Source organism: Triturus cristatus, chromosome 8 (genome assembly GCF_964204655.1).
Source record: "Triturus cristatus chromosome 8, aTriCri1.1, whole genome shotgun sequence".
In the NCBI taxonomy this organism is placed as follows: Eukaryota; Metazoa; Chordata; class Amphibia; order Caudata; family Salamandridae; genus Triturus; species Triturus cristatus.
The window spans coordinates 41,506,189-41,529,842 of NC_140591.1; the positions used below are offsets into that span (position 1 = coordinate 41,506,189).

Genomic DNA, 23,654 nt, shown 5'->3' on the forward strand with positions numbered 1-23,654 from the left:
TACGGGTCGGGGCACACACTGTTCCTAATGGTGGCAGCGAAGAAAGAGAAATCACCAGGGAATCCAAACCCTATTTGCCAAAAGACATAGTAGCTAGTTATAGTGCGGGTGATGATATCGCCAAGTGGCTAGCGGCCTATGAGATCTCATTAAGAGTACATGGGGTTCCAGAGAAGTATTGGGGAGGGGGATTGTATAAATACATGCCTCCAGCTGGTAGGGATACGTTATTGGCCCTGGAGCAGGATGAGCAGACCCACTACCCCACGATGAAAGTGGCGCTCGTGAGGAAGTTTGGACTAACACCCGAGAAGTATAGACAGAAGTTCCGGGGTAGCCACAAACTGGGCACACAGAATTGGGTGGATTTCCTGGACTACGCAAAGAAGGCATTAGAGGGTTGGATACAAAGCAGTGAGGTGAGGGACTATGAGGGGTTGTTTGATTTGATGTTGAAGGAACACCTGCTCGAAAAATGTTTCCCTGAACTGCGTCAACACCTGGTGGATAGCAAGCTGACCAATCCCCGGAAGCTTGCTGAGGAGGCGGACATTTGGGCTAGTACCCGGGTGTCCACAAGGGGGACTGGAGGGGACTCTCAAAAGACTGGACAGGGCGCCCCCCAGAAGAAAGAGGGAGGGGAAAAGAAAACGGAGTTCTCTAAAGGCCCCCAAAATAGTTCCCAAGGGAAGGGAACGGGATTCACCCCTAGGGCTAACCCACCCAGAAACCCTAATCCTGGCCAGAGTCAGCAGCCAAGGGTTGTCCATTGCTACGAGTGCGGTGGTGTCGGACACTATAAGGGAGATGTGAAGTGCCCGAAAAGACCACCCCCTCCCATCGGAGGAAAGGCCCCCGGAGTAGCTAGTGTAGTGCTCAGGGAGGAGATGCCCTTAGATAAGGGAAGGGAGTGGGCGGGTGTCACTTTAGTGTCCCTGGGAGAACGGGAGATAGTTCCTAAGATCCAGGTGCCCGCAAATACCACAAAGTATGGGCAGTGGGTCACCATCAACGGCCAAAGAGGGGAGGCTCTGAGAGACACAGGAGCCAGTATGACTATGGTACGTAGCCAACTGGTGTCTCCAGAGCAGGTGATTCCCCATGTACTCCACCCTGCCGCGATGGCTGACGGCAGAATGGGTCACTATCCGGTGGCCGAGGTTCCATTTGAATGGGAAGGGGTTGCAGGTTTACTTTGAGTTGCCGTAAGCCCTGCCGTGCCAGTCGATTGTCTGCTGGGGAATGACATGGAGCATAATGCTTGGAAGGAGGTGGAATACCGGACTCATGCTGAGATGCTGGGTATACCTGACTGGGCCTGTGTCAGCACAAGGTCTGCGACTACCCGGAGAGGGAGTTCGTTTAGGCGGGAGCCTGGAACAAAGGCACCGCCGGCTGCCAATCAAGGGAAGAACCGAGGACAGGAGGAGCCAGCCTCGGCATCTGCGCCCCGTGTGACGGATAGGCCACCGGAGGTGGTGGACCAGGAGTCCGCGGAGGGGGATGTTACCAAACTGGAGAACTTACCCATCCCGGCCGAGTGGCACGTGGAGGGAGGGCCGACCAGGGAGGAATTCTGCAAGGGCCAGAAGGAGTGTCCTACCCTTGAGGGACTGAGGCGACAGGCCGAAGCCAGGCAGCAGGGAACGTTGAGGGGAACTACAATATTTACTGGGAGGATGGCCTCCTCTACAGTGAACCCAAGGCACCCATGCACGGTTCGTCACGGGCCTTGGTTGTCCCTCAACGTTACCGAGCCTTCCTTCTGGAATTGGCTCATGAGATCCCCTTGGCAGGACACCTGGGGCAAGACAAGACCTTTGCCCGGCTTGTCCCACACTTTTATTGGCCTCAGATGCAAGTGTCGTCCGACACCTACTGCCGGACGTGCGTGTCTTGTCAAGCCAGTGGGAAAACAGGGGTGAAGCTGAAAGCTCCCCTGGAACCACTTCCTGTCGTTAGCACCCCCTTTGAAAGGGTGGGCATCGACATTGTGGGTCCATTAGATCCGCCTACTACAGCTGGTCACAGGTTTATCCTGGTTCTGGTGGATCATGCCACACGGTACCCAGAGGCTATACCTCTGAGGACCATTACTGCACCTGTTGTGGCTAGGGCCCTGATGGGAATCTTTACCCGAGTGGGTTTTCCCAAGGAAGTTGTGTCCGACAGGGGGACCAACTTCATGTCAGCATATATGCGGGCGATGTGGAAGGAGTGTGGAGTGACCTACCGGTTCACCACTCCTTACCACCCCCAGACCAATGGTCTGGTGGAGAGGTTCAATAAAACCTTGAAAGGCATGATCAGAAGTCTGCCTGAAAGCCTGCGGAGGAAATGGGACGTCCTCCTACCCGGTCTATTGTTTTCTTACAGGGAAGTGCCACAGAAGGGAGTGGGCTTCAGCCCCTTCGAGCTTTTGTATGGGCACCCTGTGCGTGGACCTCTCAGCCTGGTGAGAGACGGATGGGAAAGAACTCCTAGAAAGCTTCCCCAGGACGTGGTGAGCTACATGCTGGCCTTCCGGAGCCAAATGGCTAAGTTGTGGAAGCAAGCTTCTGACAACTTGGAAGCTAGCCAAGCAGTGATGAAGGCGTGGTATGACCACAATGCTCACCCGGTGGAGTTGGAGCCTGGCCAGAAGGTGTGGGTGATCGAACCAGGAGAGCTTAGCGCCCTCCAGGATCGCTGGTCAGGACCCTTTGAGGTGTTGGAGAAGAAGGGTAAGGCTACTTACTTGGTGGATCTGAAGACCCCTCGCAACCGCCTCAAACCCCACCATGAGAGGCCCGAAGTCATATTGTTAATGGTGACTGACGGAGCAGAGGACGTGGAAAGCGAGCCTCTCCCCGACTTATTTGCGTCTCAAGAAAAGGATGGGTTGGTGGAGGGAGTGATTCTCTCCCCGTCCCTAACTCCTGAACAGCAGGAGGACTGCCGCCAGGTCCTGGGGCAGTACTCTTCGTTGTTCTCCCTTGTTCCGGGTAGGACTCACCTGTGCATCCATGACGTGGACACAGGAGACAGCCCACCTGTGAAGTCAAAGATCTACCGGATGACAGGCAAGGTGAAGGCCAGCATTCACAGTGAAGTCACTAAGATGCTGGAGCTAGGAGTGATTGAACCTTCCAGCAGCCCCTGGTCCAGTCCGGTGGTACTAGTACCAAAAGCTGTACCACCGGGTGCCCAACCGGAACGGAGGTTCTGTGTGGACTACCGGGGACTGAACTCAGTAACTAAGACTGATGCTCATCCGATCCCAAGGGCGGATGAATTGATTGACCGGCTGGGAGCTGCCCAATATTTGAGTACCTTTGACCTTACTTCCGGGTACTGGCAGATCTCTCTGACTGATGGAGCTAAGGAAAGGTCAGCCTTCTCCATGCCCAAGGGCATGGAGAAGGCTGACCAGTTCTGCGTGATGCCCTTTGGGCTCAAGAACGCACCTGCCACGTTTCAGCGTCTGGTGAACCAGATCCTCGCCGGAATGGAGAGTTTCTCTGCTGCTTATCTGGACGACATTGCCGTCTTCAGTAACAGCTGGGAGGATCACTTGCGGCACCTGCAAACAGTTCTCCAGGCCCTGAAGCAAGTTGGTTTAACGATCAAGGCCAGTAAATGCCAGATCGGGCAGGGGTCGGTAGTGTACCTTGGACACTTGGTGGGTAGGGGAGCGGTGCAACCCCTCCAGGCGAAAATCGAGGCTATCATGGCCTGGGAACCCCCCAAGACTCAGACTGAGGTCCGAGCTTTTCTGGGCCTCACAGGATATTACCGCCGCTTCGTGAAGGGGTATGGTACCATTGTGGCCCCCCTCACGGAGCTTACGTCCAAGAAACAACCTCGACGGGTAGTCTGGACGGAGGCTTGTCAGCAGGCCTTTGTGAAACTGAAGCAAGCCATGTGCGAGGCCCCGGTCTTAAGGGCCCCAGATTTTTCCAAGGAGTTCATTGTCCAGACGGATGCATCGGACGTTGCATTGGGGCAGTGTTATCGCAACTCAATGAAGAGGGTCTGGATCAACCCGTGGTCTTCCTATCCCGGAGACTACTTCCCAGGGAACAGAAGTGGAGTGCAATAGAGCGTGAAGCCTTTGCAGTGGTATGGGCTCTGAAGAAGTTGCGGCCATACCTGTTTGGCTCGCACTTCCTAGTTCAGACCGACCACAGACCCCTTCGTTGGCTGATGCAGATGAAGGGGGAGAATCCCAAGTTGCTAAGGTGGTCTATCTCCCTACAGGGAATGGACTTTCAGGTGGAACATCGGCCTGGAGTGGACCACGCCAATGCAGATGGTCTCTCAAGGTATTTCCGCCTTAGTGATGAGAACTCCCAAGGGGTTGGGTAGCTCTCCCCACTTTCAGCTGGGGGGGACGCGTGTTAGACCTGTCAGCCCTTTGGGTGGTCCCTCCTCATCATTATTTATTTTGTCCCACTTCTGCCTCAAACCCTATTATAATTTTTCCTTTTTGGGAACCACCAGACTTTTTAGTGTTGATGCAGGATCAGGGAGCCATTTTCCCTACCCCTGGAACTTCTGTCTGAGGGCCTTAGACACAAAATGGTGGCCACCCATTGTCACCTGTGACATCACCAGAACACACTAGAGGTTTCTAGAACCTTCTGCAACATTCTAGAACCCTGGGAAAGAGGGAGGCAGTTTAGAATGTTGAGAGGCCATCTCAGTTGGCAGAGTGGCAGTTGGCATCTGACTAGAGAGGAGAGAGGACCAGTTCAGAAGGAGGTCGGAGTAAGGCAGCAGGGGTGGAAACCAGTGCCTGGAGTGGGGTCCAGAAACCCACCCTTGATGCTAGTCCCTACTGACCAAGCCCAGCCTAGAGCCCTGTGTGGGATCAAGATCAGAAAAACCATCTTAAGGACCTAAATATTGTGAAGAGGCCTTAAAGAAGAAGACCAGCAAGCTCCTGACCTGTTTAGCGGTGTCCTCCTGGAGTCCTGACGTCGAGAAGCCTGGAGACCTGAGGCCTGAGGTGGAGAAGCGGCGCTGACAGAAAGCAGGCGTCATACCCGGAGCCGTCAGAGGTCGAGAGAGGGCGCCGACGGAGGTCGTGGAGAGGCACCGGAGGTCGAGTAAGGAGTCACCTGAGGTCGAGGTGAAGCGCGCCGGAGGTCGGGAGTGGAGATCGCACTCCGGAGTCGCCGGAGATCGAGGTGAAGCGCGCCGGAGGTCGGGAGTGGAGATCGCACTCCGGAGACGCCGGAATCTGAGGTGAAGCGTGCCGGAGGTCGGGAGTGGAGGTCGCACTCCGGAGACACCCGGAAGCGGGGAGACCGTGACCCTGCGACGCCGGAAGGCGACATCGAGCCGGAGCAGCCCAGCGACATCGAGCCGAGGCCGCCCAGCGACATCGAGCCGGAGCAGCCCAGCGACATCGAGCCGAGGCCGCCCAGCGACATCGAGCCGGAGCAGCCCAGCGACATCGAGCCGAGGCCGCCCCGCGACATCGAGCCGGAGCAGCCCCGCAACATCGAGCCGGAGCAGCCCCGCGACATCGAACCGAGGCCGCCCAGCGACATCGATCCGGAACAGCCCAGCGACATCGATCCGGAGCCGCCCAGCGACACCGAACCGAGGCCGCCCAGCGACATCGAACCGGAGCCGCCCAGCGACGCCGAGCGGAGCCGATCATCGTGAAAAGGGCAGTAAGTGGTAGAAAGGGCATCTGAGGCCCTGTGGAGCCCTAAAAGACCATTCTAGGGGCTAGAGGGGTGTTAGAACCAGCCTGGGAGTGCCAGGGGTGAACTGAGACTGGTGCAGTGACCTCTGTGAGGGGTTGTGTATTTTGGGAGAACCAGATCCTTAGGTTACCCTTATTCTACCTCAGTTCAGGCCCAGCCTTTACCAATCTAGGTGGGACACCCCCCATGTCATCCAAATGAGCACAAGCAGTATTTGGGCATAGTAAAACCAAACTACCTCAGGAAAGTGATGTGAACTGTAATTGTCATTAATTGTGTTATTTAAGTTATTGAAGGTGCTTTATTTATTGACTGTATTTATTGTCTGACTGTATTTATTCCTGCATTGTATTTATAGTCTGACAGTATTTATTAGCCATTTGTATTTATTGCACCCCTATTTATTCCTTGCTTATTTATGACCTGATCCTATTTATTGAAACCCCACTGTGGTATTATTTATTTGACCTGCCCTTTTAAAGGAGAATCTTATGGTACTGTGTTTATTTTATGAACCCTGCAACTAAGAGAAAATAAGATAAAGACAAACTACTTTCTTTCATAATTTTTACGGTGTAGTGTCGTTTTTGGAACGGATGAACGCATGGTTATTGTGAGGGTGTGACTTACGCTTAACACGGTGCCTGACCCCCAACCGCTCGAGCCAAGCTACCATTGTGCTGGGAACCTGGTGACTGCTAACCCGGTTTCCAACACCTCCACACACAGTCCACCACCTCTGGCCTACCAGAACACGACCCTTCAGGGCCACAGTTTATCGACGCCGACACTGGCAGGCTCATGCTCCACAAGCGCAAGATCACACCAGTCAGGGAAGAGGTGCCATACAAAATTCCTCTTAAACGCAAGCTACCGGCGGAGCAGGAACCAGTGCTACAAGAACACTTCCATCCCCTCCAACTAGCTCCGCAGTCCTTTTCTCCTACCCCTTCTGAATCGGACCCAATGCAGGAATATGGTGGGGACGATACCATCTTCCCCGGGGACGCAGATCCCGATGAAACACAGGATCCTGATCAGGCATGGGATGACCCCACAGACCCAAGTGTCACGCCACATGCTCAGGATGCGCAACTCTACAATATTAAAATGTCTCCTACAGAGGACACGGCCGCATTTAATGCCCTTATCGAACGGGCAGCTGCTCATCATGGGGTGGAACTGCACTCTGACGCCATTGAGGAGGACTTCCTGCTTGACACTTTCGCATCTTCGGAAAGAACTGTCAAGACTCTGCCCATGCTTAAAGGGGTTCTGAAGCCTGCCAAAGACATTTTCAAGGACACCACAAGAGCCCGAGTGTTAAACCCCAGGATTGAAAAGAAATATAAGCCTGCACCTGGTGACCCTAAATACATTAGGGGTCAGTTGCCATTAGACTCTATGGTGGTTGCCAACGCTCGCAAAAGAGCCCACTCACAGACAACTGGTGATGCTCCTCCCCCAGACAAAGAGTCAAAGGTCCTTGAAACATCTGGCAAACGTGTGGCAGTGCAAGCAGCCAATATCCTGCGCATTGCCAATACACAAGCACTCCTGGCACGTTATGACAGGTCGCATTATGACACGCTAGAGTCTGCTCCAACATTAGAGGAGTATAAAGAGTCAGCGGAGCTCCTCATTAGAGAAGGACAACTCCTCACTAATGCGTCCATAAAATGCGCCCTAGACGCAGCTGACACAGCGGCCAGGGCAATAAACACAAGTGTCATGTTACGACGCCATGCCTGGTTATGCATCTCAGGCTTCAAACCCGAGATCCAAAACAATATCCTCAACTTACCGGTTAACACGGAATTTTTATTTGGCCCAGACGTTGACACTACCCTAGAGAAAATAAAAAAAGACACAGATACTGCCAAATCTATGGGGGCGCTAGAAACCCAACAATTTCGTAGTGGCTCCTTTCGTCGCACTGGAAATAGGGGAACGTCAAGGGGCCAGGGGTCACAACAACAGTATGCCAAGGTGGCACACAAACCACCTACGACAAAAACAACAGGGGTGGATATCGTGGATCCAGCGCCAAGGGCAGGGGACGTGGATATGGCAACACCAGGTCCTCCCCAAAAAACAAACAGTGACGCCCTCTCCCTACCCCCCGACCACTTAACACCTGTCGGGGGACGACTCCAGCTGTTCCTGCCCGCATGGAAGAACATCACCACGGACAGGTGGGTCAGGGACATCATTCAACATGGGTACTGTCTGGAACTAACTTCCACTCCACCCAATATACCACCAAAGCACCGTCCTATGTCAGCCGAACACTTAGATTTACTCTAGCAAGAAGTGCTTGCTATGCTCGCAAAAGAGGCCATAGAAGTAGTGCCCACCGCCCAGCAGGGCACAGGAGTGTACTCTCTGTACTTCTTGATCCCAAAAAAGGACGGCTCGCTCCGACCTATCCTAGACCTGCAACCCCTAAACCTATATATACTGTCGGAGCATTTCCATATGCTCACCCTCCAACAGGTTCTCCCACTACTCACTCAGGGGGATTTCCTAGCTACACTAGACCTGAAGGATGCATACTTCCACATACCAATACACCCTTCACACAGGAAATACCTCAGATTCACCATTCAGGGGAATCACTATCAGTTCAAAGTTCTCCCCTTCGGAGTAACAACAGCACCAAGGGTCTTTACCAAGTGCCTGGCGACAGTGGCCGCGCATCTGCGAAGACAAAATATTCACGTCTTCCCTTATTTGGACGACTGGCTAGTTCAGGCCAAATCAGCACAACAATGTGCCACCCACATGTCCCACACCATTCACCTTCTTCACGATCTGGGATTCTCACTAAATTACCCAAAATCAAGTCTCCAACCTGCGCACGTACAACAGTACTTAGGCGTGACAATCAACACTCTGGCTGCCACAGCTCAGCCAACTTTAGTGAGAATCAACAGCATGCAACTGCTGATCTCAAAATTCAAACCTCAACACTCCCTTCCGGCGCGAGTGTTCATGCAGTTGATAGGCATGATGGCCTCCTGCATCTTCATAGTCCCACACACAAGACTACATATGCGCCCGCTTCAGGAGTTCTTAGCACGTCAGTGGGATCAGGCTCAAGGACAGTTGAAAGACCTAGTGTTGGTGAGCGGTCGGGCATACAACTCTCTGCATTGGTGGAATCCACAAAACCTTTGCAAGGGCCGACCGTTCCAAGAGCCTGTTCCACAAATAATACTGACAGCGGACGCGTCTCTCCAGGGATGGGGAGCTCATGTACTCAATTACACAGTGCAGGGACTATGGACTACACAACAAAAGAAGATGCACATCAACCTTCTGGAACTGATGGCAATCTTCCTGGCAATGAAAGCATTCAAAGTACACCTGTGCAACAAGGTTGTGTTGATCCGGACGGACAACATGACTGCCATGTACTACATACAGAAGCAGGGAGGAACACACTCTCCACAGTTGTCTCATCTGGCTCAGAGCATGTGGAAGTGGGCCATTCAGAGGAACATATTCCTCATGGCGGAACACCTCCCAGGCAAAGACAACCAGATGGCGGATCTGCTCAGCAGGCACAGCCACCAGATGCACGAGTGGGAGTTACACCCATCAGTACTCCAACCGTACTTCCAGCAGTGGGGTCATCCAGAGATAGACCTATTCGCCACAAGGGAAAACGCAAAATGCCAAAGCTTTGCCGCCAGGTTCCCACATCCACAGTCGCAGGGCAATGCGATATGGATGAAGTGGTCCGGCAGATTTGCGTACGCTTTTCCCCCAGCGCCGTTGATATCGCTGGTGGCACGCAAACTGCGACAGCACTCTCTGACACTCATCCTGGTTGCTCCAACATGGGCACGCCAGCCATGGTACACCACCTTTCTAGAACTTTCCGTGGTGCCGCATCAAAGGCTGCGGATCAAACCCGCGCTTTTGACGCAGAACCATGGAGAAATTCAACACCCAGATCCGCAACAGTTGAACCTGGCAATCTGGCTCCTGAAGTCTTAGAGTTTGGCTACCTAAACCTGCCACCTGACTGTATGGAGATCATTAAGGAAGCTAGGAGACCCACTACCAGAGCTTGCTATGCAGCCAAATGGAAGAGGTTTGTCATTTATTGCAACAACAATCACCTTAACCCACTAGACGCATCTATTCAGAACATAATCTGCTATCTCTTACACCTATACCGATGCAATCTGGCATACACCTCAATACGTGTCCATTTAACAGCAATAGCAGCCTACCTCCAAAACAGGCAGCACCTCTCTTTATTCAGAGTGCCTGCCATCAAAGCCTTCTTGGAAGGACTTAAACGGGTGATTCCCCCAAGGCACCCCCCAGCACCGGTGTGGAACCTCAACTTGGTCCTCACCAGACTAATGGGTCCACCCTTTGAACCTCTCCATTCTTGTGAGATTCAATTCCTCACCTGGAAAGTGGCTTTCCTGGTTGCCATGACTTCCTTAAGAAGAGTTAGTGAACTCCAGGCACTAACCATTCAAGAGCCATTTATACAAGTTCACGCAAACCGGGTCGTACTACGTACCAACCCCAAATTCATGCCTAAAGTAATATCGCAGTTCCACATGAACCAAACCATCGAACTGCCTGTTTTCTTTCAAAACCCACAAAATGTCGCTGAGAGGATACTCCACACACTAGATGTAAAGAGGGCCCTCATGTACTATATTGACAGAACTAAAAACTTTAGGAAGACTAAACAACTCTTTGTTGCCTTCTCTCCACAACACAAAGGCAACGCCATTTCCAAAGCAGGTATAGCCAGATGGATCGTTAAATGTATCCAAATTTGTTATCAAAAAGCTAAACGCACATTAACGATTCCACCACGAGCCCACTCAACACGGAAGTTAGGGGCCTCCATGGCTTTCCTGGGAAACATTCCTTTGCAAGAAATATGTAGAGCAGCCACATGGTCCACTATACATACATTTACAAAACACTACTGTGTAGATGTACACTCAAAACAGCAAGCAGCTGTAGGACAGGCTGTTCTCAAAACTCTTTTTCAGACTGCTGCAGCTGGCACGGGTAGCCGCCGCTAATAGGAGGTACTGCTGTGTATTCTATGCACAGATATGAATTCAGCAGCCCACATGCCTCAAACTGAATATGCTACTTACCAGTATGCATCTGTTCTTGGCATGTAGGGCTGCTGACATTCATATCGCCCACCCTCCTCCCCGGCGCCTGTCGTAGCTGCAGCTCTCAGAATTACTGTATAGCATGGTCATCACTTCCTGTATCTACTCCATCACTGCCACAATGGCGAAAAACAATCTGGGGATGGAGAGGATGCCCATGCGCACTGTGGTCCAGGGGAGGAGTCACCCATCTCAGGATACTTCGAAGACTCTTCCAGGACAACAATGTGCAATCATCCGGACCCAACACTAGGCGGCGATCTATGCACAGATATGAATGTCAGCAGCCCTACATGCCAAGAACAGATGCATACTGGTAAGTAGCATATTCAAAACTTTATATAAATAAATAAATACATCTTCACAGGTGCTCATTAAGTTTAGGGTCATTTCCTGTGCACTGCATGTGAATTTTTTCAGCAACACTCCGGTGAGCAGCAGCTTTAAGCAACGTGTTGAGCCTTAACAGTCTAACCAGTGCATGGCTATTCTTCTCCTAACTGATAGCAGGGTAAAGATAGAAATTGTTGTCTCTTTAAACACCTTTCAATATGTTTACTGTTATCTCACATTTAAAATGGTTACAATATCTGGATAAAAATCAGCTCTGGGATTTCCATACCTGGTACAGACATATCTCATGTAGGTACTTAAAAGCCAAGTATACTGTGTGTCATTTTAAATCTGGCACTGCCAGCACTTGTTTTAACTTGTGCATAAACTCTGTGCAAGTCAGCTTGAGTTAGTCCTACACATCTTACTTGGATCTAATTATCAGATCTGGTTGCTTCCTGATTGATCTGTGCATCATATGTATCATCGAAATCTAATGGCACCTCATATGGTTGACAGCAGTTTGTTTGAGACTGGACAGTGTTGAAAGAAATTTCCCATTTCGTCTTAATTACTTATGGTAAGGCTGCGAACAATAAGAACTTCCCTCCCTCTAAACTGTTTGTATTGAACCTAATAAAATCACCATTATTGAACACTTGGCCAATCTCTGTGCATGCAGCAGGAAGCATTAACACACTGAATTGTGGAAGCCCCTCTAATAATGCTTTCGCATCATATAGACATTGCTTAGCCGCTGTCTTTGTCAGTGAACGTACGGACATTATACATTTTGACATGCCACCCAATTCTCATTTTCCCTCTAGGATTTGTTTTTTGTCCTGAAAATTATTCTGCTGTGTTTTTATTTTCATTGTAACATTATTATTTCCTAAGCTATGAACATGATAAAGTGAAATGTATTAATTAATTGTCTTGCTGTGCCATAGGACTTAAGCCACAACTCACTGACCAAGGCCAACACCATTATGTGTTGTTGCATATGTTACTATTCAAATGAATGTGAACTCTGGTACATATTGGGATGTTCTTATTTTCTTGCAGCATGATCAATGAATGCTGATTTGCATTAGAATGATTATGGTCAGTAGTGGTACAGTGAGCTAAAAAGATGGACTGCATTGCAACATAGAGTAATTACCGGTAGCTAGAATTTATTCAAGTGTTTAATTTTTTTTTACATTTCATCAGAGACATAGTGTACACTTTGCTGCTTACAGATTACGACATTACAGGTATTTTTGTATCCACAGAGCGGAGATTCCTGAACACATAATAAGATGAAGAGTAATGAAGAAAATATGATAAAACTGGAAAGCTATCTGATACTTGAGAAGAACCAGAAATGCCAAACAGCAATTCAAAATAGAACAACTCAGTAGGAGACAGTGAATCTTGTGCATGAACAGACATATCCTGTAAGTGTAAGAACATCGAGTGCAATCCAGTGGCTTCAAGAGTCTGAGGGCATCCAAGGTGCCGTTCCCAAAACATCCAAATAAATAAAAATCACAAAAATTACACAGACAGAACACATCAACAATTAAAACATGCTAGATACCACTCTTTATCTTAGATAATTATCAGGTAGTTATAAATCGTGCTCCCCTCACTAATATGACAATATCAATGCTGTGGTGTCAGTCCATCATAAACGCTGTTTTGGCTGGACCTTACAATTCATAGAAAGCGGTATACAAACATAGGTATACCAAACATGAATCGTGAAGCAGACATCTGAAAGTTAAAAGATACAAGTGTTGGGCTACTTGCAATGCAGAACATTATTCTAGAACATAACAACTTGGTATTGAGTTTTGTTCTGTGTGTGTTTGTGTCATTGATATTGTCCAAGAAGCAGACTATTTAGCTAAGCTGTGAGTTTCATTATTTGCACACATCCTAGAAAGTTCTTAACGCACGGCTCCTGATAGATAGACCATAGATATGTTATCAGTCCTGCAAGAACAGATATACTGCAAATACCTAGAGAATAATCAATTATAGTTAGTGGTTCAGGAACCACAATGGTTAGTCAGCAAACACATTAAAATGATTTAAGTCAAAATATAACCAACGCTTAGACTCCAAACCCCAAAGAAAAAAAAACATACACACAACGTAAGACGAGTTTTGGCTTCTCCTTGGTACTGTAGCAGCACCACCAACTGTGCACAGGGTAAAATGTATGAGGATAGATTGAATGTGGCAATAGGGTTCATCGGTCATCATAACTAAGAGTTCATTAACAAACAAAAGAAGTAACATAAAGTTTCTGTGTTTGTGAGAAGAGGTTTAATCACTCATCCCTACACTGCCACCAGTAACAACTCAGGAAAAAACGTATTTAGGTGTAATGAACGTAAGATGACTTTTAATGAGTCATCAGCTCTGAAGGTCAAATATCAAATGCATACAGCAGAACGTACAGGCAGTGAAAATGGAAAGAGCTTTACTGCCTCACCAAACCTAAAGATCCATCAACGAAGACGCACAGAAAAACCTTACACCTGCAGTGAATGCGGAAAGAGCTTTACTTTCTCAGGAAAACTAAAGATCTATCAGCAAACTCAAACCGGGGAAAAAGCATATCCTTGCAGGGAATGTAGCAAACACTTTACTTATTTACCAACACTAAAGGCCCATCAGCAAAAACACACGGGGGGAAAACAATACACATGCATTGAATGTGGAAAGAACTTTGATGAAGCATTACATCTAACCACTCATCTGCGAAGGCATACAGGGGTAAAGACATACACATGCCAAGAATGTGGAAAGAGCTTTAATAGATCCTCAAATCTAAAGAGTCATCACCTAACACATACAGGAGAAAAAGCATACACATGCAGTGAATGTGGAAAGAGCTATCATCATGCATTGTCACTAACCTACCATCAGCGCAGTCATACAGGAGAAAAACCATACACATGTAGTGAATGTGGAAAGAGCTTTACTCAAACAGCACACCTAGCCACTCATCTGCGAATGCATACAGGAGAAAAACCATACACATGTAGTGAATGTGGAAAGAGCTTTACTCAAGCTGCACACCTAGCCACCCATGTGCGAAAGCATACAGGAGAAAAGCCATACACGTGCAGTGAATGTGGAAAGAGCTTTAGTAGATCTACACATCTAAGGAGTCACCAGCGAACTCACACAGGGGAAAAACCATACACATGCAGTGAATGTGGAATAAGCTTTGCTCATTTAACAAGTCTAAAGATCCACCAGCGTAAGCACCCGACAAAAACCATGCACATGGATGAATGTGGAAATGTTTTCACTTAAGCACCCACCCTTACCATCCATCTGCAAATTAATATAGCAGAGAAACCATACACTTGAAGTGAATGTGGAAAAAGCTTGGGTAAATCCACACATCCAAAGAGCCGCCATTTAACACACAGGGGAACAACTTTACTCGGAGAATGTGAAAGAGCTTTACTCAAGCATCAGATCTAGCCATCCATCTGCAATGGCATATAGACGTAAAAACATGCAAATGCAGTGAATGTTGAAAGAGCTTTAGTAAATCCAATCATCTAAAGAGTCAGCAGCTAACACACAATTTGTGAAAAAACAACCACACACATGCGGTGGATGTGCAAAGAGATTTACTCAAGCATCAGTCCTAACTAGCCATCTGTGAAGGCCTACAGAAGAAAAACTGTTCAAATGCAGGGAAGGTGGAATGGGCTTTGCTACCTCAACATACCTAAAATACCACCAGCAATCACACATAGGAAAAACAACATAAAATATCTGGGCTGTTTCAGTTGTATATAAACTGTAAGACTCCTCCTGTAGATGTAGTAAATTAATGAATGGCTTTTATGATGTATTATGCATATTGGTCAATTAATGAACACACAAAAAGGAAATAACATTCTGGATGGATGTGATAAGTGCTTCCATGCTTTTTTGCAATTACATGTGCATCAGCAAACGCACACACGAAAATTCATACATAAGCATCTAATACGATGATTTTCAGTCTGTCATGAAATTATAAGTCGTTTCAGCAACCCGTCCAAGAAAATAATTTTGGCTACAATAAATGTGGGAGGGCTTCATTCGCCTTTCACTGTTTTATGAAGAAACAGTGTCTAGACCTTGCGGATGTCAGGTAAGATTCAATTATTGTGCTTTATAGCTTCAGGAAAACACAATCGTATGTTGAAACTACCCTTCCACTGTGAAAGTTGCCTTGCGCATGCTGTAAGGAGAGATAGCTCTTTGGCCGTATTACTCGGTATGTTGGTAACCTTAAATTTTGTTGTTCATGGGGCACATTTTTCTATTCCATTCATGTACGTAGGGATGGTGGAGGCCTTAATGAATTATGTAAACATTTAGGTCCAGGTATATTTTAATGTACACATTCATCATGGTGTTCTGATGACAATATAAACAACAAGTCCAAAGGGCATGTGGTTAGTAAATATGAGCAGATCCCTTAGATGGGATTGTAAGATCATGTCATAAATGTTAGTCAGTTTGTATTTTTTATATTACATGATTATTTTATGGCACTTGGGTTGAATAGTATATTGTTTTTCAAATGGTAATGTTTATTAAAAACTGTAAGTGAAGGCTGTATAATTGTAAGATTGTTAATCACGTTCTCCATCTGTATTTTTATCATTGGAATATTCAATCAACAAAAACAATAGTAAAGCTCTGCAGATTTGTTTGAGGCTATTGACTTGCTGATGAAACCCATATTTGAAAGGGGCCTATTAAATGCCTGCAGAACCCCATGAGGCAGTATAAGAGCATATTACAGGATTACCCGCTATGTGATTTTTCTCTATTAATGTATGATCTTATGTCATTGCTCAGATCTAGCAAATATATATACTTGTAAATGGAACAGTATAGTGACAGTATAGTGTGCTAAGGATAGGATACATCAATCTTTTTTATGTATGTTTTTCTTCTTGTTTTTGAAATAGTTATTATAATGTGTAGGATGTCCGGAGGACACCATCTTACAGAAACTTTTCAAGTCTTGGACTTTCTTTTAACAATCATTTGAATGAGGTCTGTCAGTTTCTGTTGAAAAAGAACCACAATTACAATACCTGCAATGCACTAATGCATATTCAATGAAATCCTGCCACGCACCATCCACATGACATTGATTCAGCTGCCTATCTTTATGCTGTCCTACTATTTATATTTGATAGAAAAAAAATTCTGAATGCATTTTGTATCTTTAAAAAAATGTTTGATTTCAGTTATTATTGGTGATCTTGCCATATCAGTAGACAACGACCCTGTTTAGAAAACGTTTCTTTTCTACTTTTTGTACAGGGACATACATGCATTTCTTTTATTTCTGATAAACTCCAGGAGAAGCCGTATGTGCTAGCCAGGTTCAAAAGATTGGACTGTAACATACCCAAGTTGGATGGGGGAAGTAAATTAGGCTTCTTTTTAGAAATGCAGAACATGCTATGGAAAGCTGTAGATAACTTATACCACTTCCTAAGCATGTTCCTTTCCTTGAAAATCACTAAACTAAATATGGACACATGCATCATTCACACAATGATCTTACATGCTAACTTGATACCATCTACTCTTAGTTGACATTGATTGGTATGCCCCTAATGAGGGTCCAGCATGGAGATCTTTCTAACTGTTTGCCACACTGGAGAGCTTTACTATCTATGGAAGGTGGCCCTGTGGAAGGCCCAACATAAGGTACAAATACTTATTTATTTGTAAAGCTTTATATAGCACTTTCTGGACCCGGAGGTATAAGACCGCTTTACATGAGGACGAGCATTGTTTCAGAGCATAGTTACCACTTACATAGTTGCAAGTTATACAGTTTCAGAGCATAGTTACAAGTTGCTGGAGCGTAGTTACAAGTGTTAAAAACATATACATAAGGGAAAAAGCAGGCAAGGGCAATGATTCAGGGGAGAGAGGATAGGAGCAGGGGAGGTAGACAAAGAATGAAAGAGGTGGGAGGGAGAAGGAGACACAAACGGGAGACGAGGAAAAATAGTGTCCAACGTCCGGAGTGCTGTGATCCCAGTGGGAATGTCACTCCCACACCTCCGCTGTGTGTGGCTCCCTTTACGCTGTTGACTCTCTCAGAGGGGTCTCTGAAACTCCAGGGCATAATTACTGGATCCTTCCCCAACAAAGGGCGAGGGAGTGCTTTGGCAAGGGGCGCCATTCTCACACCACCGCTGTGTGTGGCTCCATTAAGAAAAATATGAGGGCATGAGTTTGAGGTAAAGGTTCTACCAGAACGGGGATGCACAAGTGAGCGCTTTGTCCACATCATATGTAGTGCCCAGGAAATGTCGGGTTCAGCAGATATTTTTATATACACTGAAAATGTTGCAGTGGGGATTCTCCTCTTCCCGGCATCATCAAAATGACAAAGATGGTGATTTCCAGGGGTGGAGGGGGAGGGGAGTATTTTCATCTCTGTGTACAATCAGGCAGTGTCATTCTGGCTGTAGTCAATTCTTTAAAAAAAAAATGGAGTTAGAGTGGGCATTGTTTTAAATGCAGGCAGAAAAGGCCTAGGCATGTCTCTTCTCATGGAGGCTAAAGAAATCTATAAAAGGTGTTGTATGGCTTAGTCTTCTGTTCCCATGATTACGGCAGCCATCTTGTACTTTCTGCACAGCTTTATATGGTAACGCCTCAATGCACTGTGAATTGTTCCCTTTATATCACAAAAAGCAGGCAAATGACCGAAAAGTCAAGGTACACCTTTGCAATATAACCTTTTCGATTTACTCTTCACCCTGTGTTCCTGGTCCCTCTCTCTTGAAATAAATGTAAAATTTGTATATGCCAGGGGCACTGGTAAGCCATGTCAAGATGCAGGCAATCATTAACAGGCGTTGGCATAGCCAATAGGTCACGCCTTTGGGACCTTATGTGTTTAGCCAGAACTTTAGGCTATATTGTAGAGCATTGTGGCTGCCATGCATTATGTTGAAAAGTTATAACAAAAAGTGTTAAGCATTTTTGTTACCTTTATACAAACGAAGACGACTTTACTTTCTTTTTGTTTCATTGTACTTGTTTGATTATAAAGATATGTTATATGGCCAATATTTCATGGTTAGACTTTTGTTTTTACTGAATTATGGCTTTTGAAACTAATGCTAAATGTAAAATAGTCTTAATCATGTAATTATTAAAACAGAATGTATGTTGATGCATAGACTGTAATATGTTGTGTATGTTGAAAGTGGGTGTGAATTTCGAGTTGGGAAAGCTTCAGTTAGTCATCCATCAGCAAAGTTCATAAGTAGCAAATTACAGTCAGCAGCTTTGCGTTGTATGATTTCTCATGCTGTATTCTAGTGTATTAGCTATTGGCAAAACTATTTAGCTATAACCAAAGCCTGATGGGTTGCAGTGGGGGTTGCCAGCGAGCTGCTGCCCACTCTGCTCTAAGCTTCTAAGGCCAGAGTCTAAATTCCACCTCCACCTCCATCCTACAGCTGATATGTTTAAAACACCAAACAATGGAATACCTAAATAGTTTTAGGCCAGGGAGGATGCTTGGTGTGACCGTGGAGCTGAGCGGTATATGGGATGCCTGAAGCCAGTTCTGCTGCGGTCGTTCATTCCAGCTGCGAGGTCTAAAGGTGAGATGAGGACCTTTCGATAACTCCATTCTGCTGCGTAAACCTTCATGTGGGTTCCAGCAGAGGATGGGCCATTATTAAGTAGCACTCTGGCAGAGGCCTATGCTGGTTACTGCCTGATTGGACCTGGAAGAGCTCGTGGATGGACTGCACTGGCCTCCTGGGCAGTGACACAGGCCACCACCATCTGGCCTACATCAACATGTCCAGTTGAAGATGGGAGACAAAGCGCATGAGAAGACCGCAGCCACAAGGAATCGAGGGAGGACCCTGTTATCACTCGGGCCTACTTTGTCAAAGTAAGGTGTGGCGTGACAATTCCAGCATGCTCATTGAGAGCCCCAATTCATGCTGCATATCACAAAACAAGATTCTGAACTCAGCGGATTTGCATCTGTCTACCCCTCACAGGTGCTAATGAGTAAATTTATCTACTTTACATGACAGAGTAACAGCGCATTTTTGGCCTGTGTCCACAGCGCTGGGGCTCGGGTAGGAGGACCGGCGGTGGGCTGCAGGGATTATAACAAGCCTAGGCAAAAGCAAAGTTGAACTGCTGAACTTAATGTTGTAACACTCTTGGGGGTTGTGTTTAGCAACAATACCAACTAAGAGACTCAAAGCCTGATTATGGATGAGTTGGTTAATTCTGACCTTTTTGTGAACCGTTGATTATGCACTCATTGGAATTACGTGTTAAAAGCTATTTAACTTATCAGGTGTGTTAAATACCTCACAAGAAGCTTCCCAACATACCAGATCTTCTCACTCACAGTAGGGTCACAGCCAGGCATCCAAACCCCAAACAACTCAACCTTGCAATGTGGCTTCTGAAGTCTTAGAGTTTGGATAGTTGCAATTGCCTCCAGAATGTATGGACATTCTAAAAGAGACAAGACGCCCAAACACAAGATCCTGTTGTGCTGCCAAATGGAACCCTTTTGTGCACCCATTTAAAAAAAAAAAAAATGCCATTTCAACAAGAATGATAATATGTACAGTATACCAAAACATTTGACAGTTATAGTACGTTGGACTTTTAACCCAACCATAGCTAAAGCAATATTATAACACATCAAATATCCGCAAACTTCATGTACCATTATAGAAAGACAATTTGCCAAAATGACTAACCAGAACTCCACCTCCCACTCCCAAGCTTCCACTCGTCCCCTGGTCAATACATTGAGGAGAACTTCCATGTGCATCCATAAGCCTACCATACTTCAAACATAATTTGGGTGTCCAGTGTCCCGCCCATGTCAATAGGCCCCTCCTATCTGGGGGTTCTACAACACCCCATTCTCAGACCAGCACATTGCCGGATTTGGTGCGTCCATCATGGCATTTCAACCTACAAAGGTTCCGATAGGACTTGCATCATGACTCCACAAGAAAGCAGATCATCTGCCACCTTCTCATCCCTAGGTGTCAGTCCCCATGCAGGGAGGGCTAGCACTTAGCCAACTAATAGCAATACATCTCTTAGCCAAGACAATACCCAGGAATGTAAATCATCTACGCATTATCGGGGAGTAAGCCCAGCAGACACTGCCGAATCATGCAAAGGACATCCCACCCCAGTATCTCCATCCAGTAGGTCATTATAACTGGACAGTGCCACACTACATGGAAGAAATCCTCCACAGCACTACTGCATCTAGCGCAGTCCTGATCCCTTGTTGGGTAGACAGCGTGCAGTCTCTTAGGGGGAGGTATACTATTGTCTAGTCCAGCATATAGACCCTTGCGTTTCTACAATACAACAAATAGTATACTACCTGCTACACCTTCAAAAGTTATGCTTAGCATACACTTCCATACGACTGCATCTTGCAGTAATTGCAGCTTATCTCCAAAACCGCAAGCAACTGTCACTTTTCTGTATACCAGTCATCAAAGCTTTTATGTAATGCTTGAAAAGAATAATTCCACCACGTTTACCGACATTGCCTTTATGGAACTGGAACTTAAACGTTGTTCTTACACAGCTAACGTCCACACCTTTTGAACCACTGCATTCATGTCCACTGCAGTCGCTCTCTTGGAAGGTAGCTTTCCTTGTTGCAATAACTTCCCTAAGAAGAGTAAGTGAAATTCATGCTCTAACCTTGGGAAAGCCTTACTTTCTGTTTTTCTAGGATTAGGTTCCCAAAGTTTCTCCCAAGGGTCATCTCTCCATTCCACTAAAACCAAAAACGTAACTTACCAGTCTTCTGTCCTCAGCCAAAGACCGTAGCAGAGAGTGCTCTTTGTGCACTTGATGTACAAAGAGCACTTATGTATTACATAGAAAGCCAAAAATAGGAGACATAGAATTCTCGCACAGCTTAATCGTAGGAAGGTACACATCGTTTTTCTGCAAGAATCCCATCTCGCGCATGCAGAAGCCCATAAATAACAGAAGAAATGGAGGGGACAGTTATTTTAAATAGCCTACTCCGCATTTTCTCAGGGGGGGGGCCGCGATATAAGAAGTGGTACCCCCTTTGCACTATTGGAACAGAGAATAGATTCAAATGGTAGATATGTGCTACTACATGGTGTGCTCGATGAGAAACACATAGTTTTGGGAAGTGTTTACTCCCTGAATTCAGAACAGGACACATTTCTAGATATACTCTCCATGGCACTGTCGGGATGGGCACCCCTGGGTCTAAGGGGGGGATTTCAGTGCGGTACCAGACATAGGGCTGGATAGGTCAATCCGCCCACTACAATGCACAGGTTGCAAGTAACCGGCAGACGCTTAAGGGATGGGCAGAGGGCTGGAAAATACACAATGCATGGTGCATGAAACATCCTGCAAGCAAAGAATACTCCTTTTATTCACCGCCGCACGTGTTACATACCCGTATCGACAGACTCTTCTGTTCTTTACCTCTCATTGCACATGTATCTGATACCAAGTATCTGGGTAAAACCCTATCGGATCACAACTCCCTCGAAGTTACATTACTGTGGGGGAAGATTCCCGTGCCAATCCCTACCTGGAAATTGCAGCCTTCACTGTTGGAAGACTCAGTATTTCACAACTCCCTCTCTACAGCGATTGTTAATTTTTGGGGGAACTCCAGTTCCCGGAGTTATTGGTGGACCACAAAAAAGAATTAGAGAGACCAATAATGGAAGGGGAAATAAGGGCAGCAATTAGGCCCTACCTCGAAAAAAAAAAAAAACAGGACTAGATGGGCTACGAATAGAGTTTTACGCGGCATACTCAACATTACTAGTCCCCCATTTGCAGGGGCTGTATCAAGCCTCCTTTAGAATCTGGCTCATTTCCTCTTTCAAGCAATAGTGGTCTCGCTGCCAAAGCTGGGCAGGGATAGTAAAGGCATAGCGGGATACCGACCCCTTTCATTGTTAAACACGGATTATAAAATCTTAAGTAAACTGTTAGCAAATAGACTCCAACAGTTTATACCACAACTAATACACATGGACCAGTGCGGGTTTGTAGCGGGAAGATGCACAGCTGTTCATATTAGAAGATTGCATCAGATTATGACGTGCTCAACCACGGCTATTAATACACAGGAATGCGTATCCTTGGACCTACGCCAAGCTTTTGACTCACTCCACTGGAGCTATATGCTTCGATCTCTCCCAAGGTTTGGTGTTCCGGAAGAGTATATGAAATGGGTGGCTCTAATATATACAAACCCTATGGCGCGTGCACGGACAGGGGTTCATATTTCACAACAATACGCAGTAGCAAGGGGTACTCGACAAGGGTGCCTGCTCTCACCTTTGATATCCATACTTGCCCTTGAACCGCTGGCTGTTAAAATTCGCACCATGGCGGAACACCAAGGTATACGGTTGGGAAATGACACGCACATTATCTCGGCATACGCGGACGATTTAATATTATACTTTGAACATCTTAGAAGCGATCATGAACCAATCCCTACAATATTAAACACTTTTCAATCGCTATCAGGGCTCTCTATAAATGACACTAAGTCTTATGCGTACTTATTTACTGATACTATGTAGCCTGATCCATTACAATTCGGCTGCTGGACGTTTCCGACATTGGAATCCACTTTTAGGTATTTGGGCATTCAAATATACAGAGAGGCGGGAGACCTGTTAGACGGCAACCTGTGCCGGGCAATTACAACGATATAAACGCAAATACAATTCTGGACGTCCCTGCCACGGTCTGTGGTGGGCATGGTAGCTATTGCCAAAATGGTAATGCTCCCCAAACTGCTTTATTACTTCACAAATCTACCACTCATGATCCCGATGCAAGTATTTAAAACTCTGGATACTTTGCTGGTGGAACTAATATGGGGAACGCGGTGCCGGTGGATAGGACTGGCAAAACTGCAGTTAGATGCAAAACACGGGGGGATGGGAGTACCAGACTTCAGAGCATACTATTACACAGATCAACTACATTGGCTGGCATACTGGATTGCGGGGCGCACCCTGCAAGAGATTACCATGACTCTGTAGGAATGGGATAGGGGGATACTTCACAAGCTTCTACTACCACACAGTAGGCTCCCATTAATTGCTCCTCCACTGCTAAAAGTAGCATTGTTATACTGGAAGACGGCACTGCAATATACAAAAGGACAGACTCTATTTGCCCCTAATATTCCACTATTAGGACTCCCTTTACCGTTCGGGACAGTAACACTTCAGCGTATATCCACCTGAGTAAAAGCAGGCATAGACACGGTGGGAATGTTATTCACAGATCACACATTGATGAATCATGACACATATGTGAGAGAACAGGGAGTACCCAATACATTATTTCTTCATGCGAATATAACAAG

General features: G+C 46.5%; 1 protein-coding gene and 1 long non-coding RNA gene across 3 annotated transcripts in view; one reads left to right on the plus strand and one right to left on the minus strand.

Moving 5' to 3' along the window:
- LOC146799925 (uncharacterized) overlaps positions 1 to 18,313 on the plus strand; it is a 91,055-nt gene extending 72,742 nt beyond the window's left edge. Inside the window, exon 4 of the mRNA XM_085620880.1 lies at positions 12,472 to 18,313. Coding sequence (XP_085477006.1) covers positions 13,586 to 14,512 — 927 coding nt within the window. The 5' untranslated portion in view covers positions 12,472 to 13,585 and the 3' untranslated portion in view covers positions 14,513 to 18,313. The remainder of the gene's footprint in view (positions 1 to 12,471) is intronic.
- LOC146799926 (uncharacterized) overlaps positions 1 to 23,654 on the minus strand; it is a 224,360-nt gene that overhangs the window by 69,362 nt on the left and 131,344 nt on the right. The gene's annotated exons all lie outside the window — the stretch shown is intronic.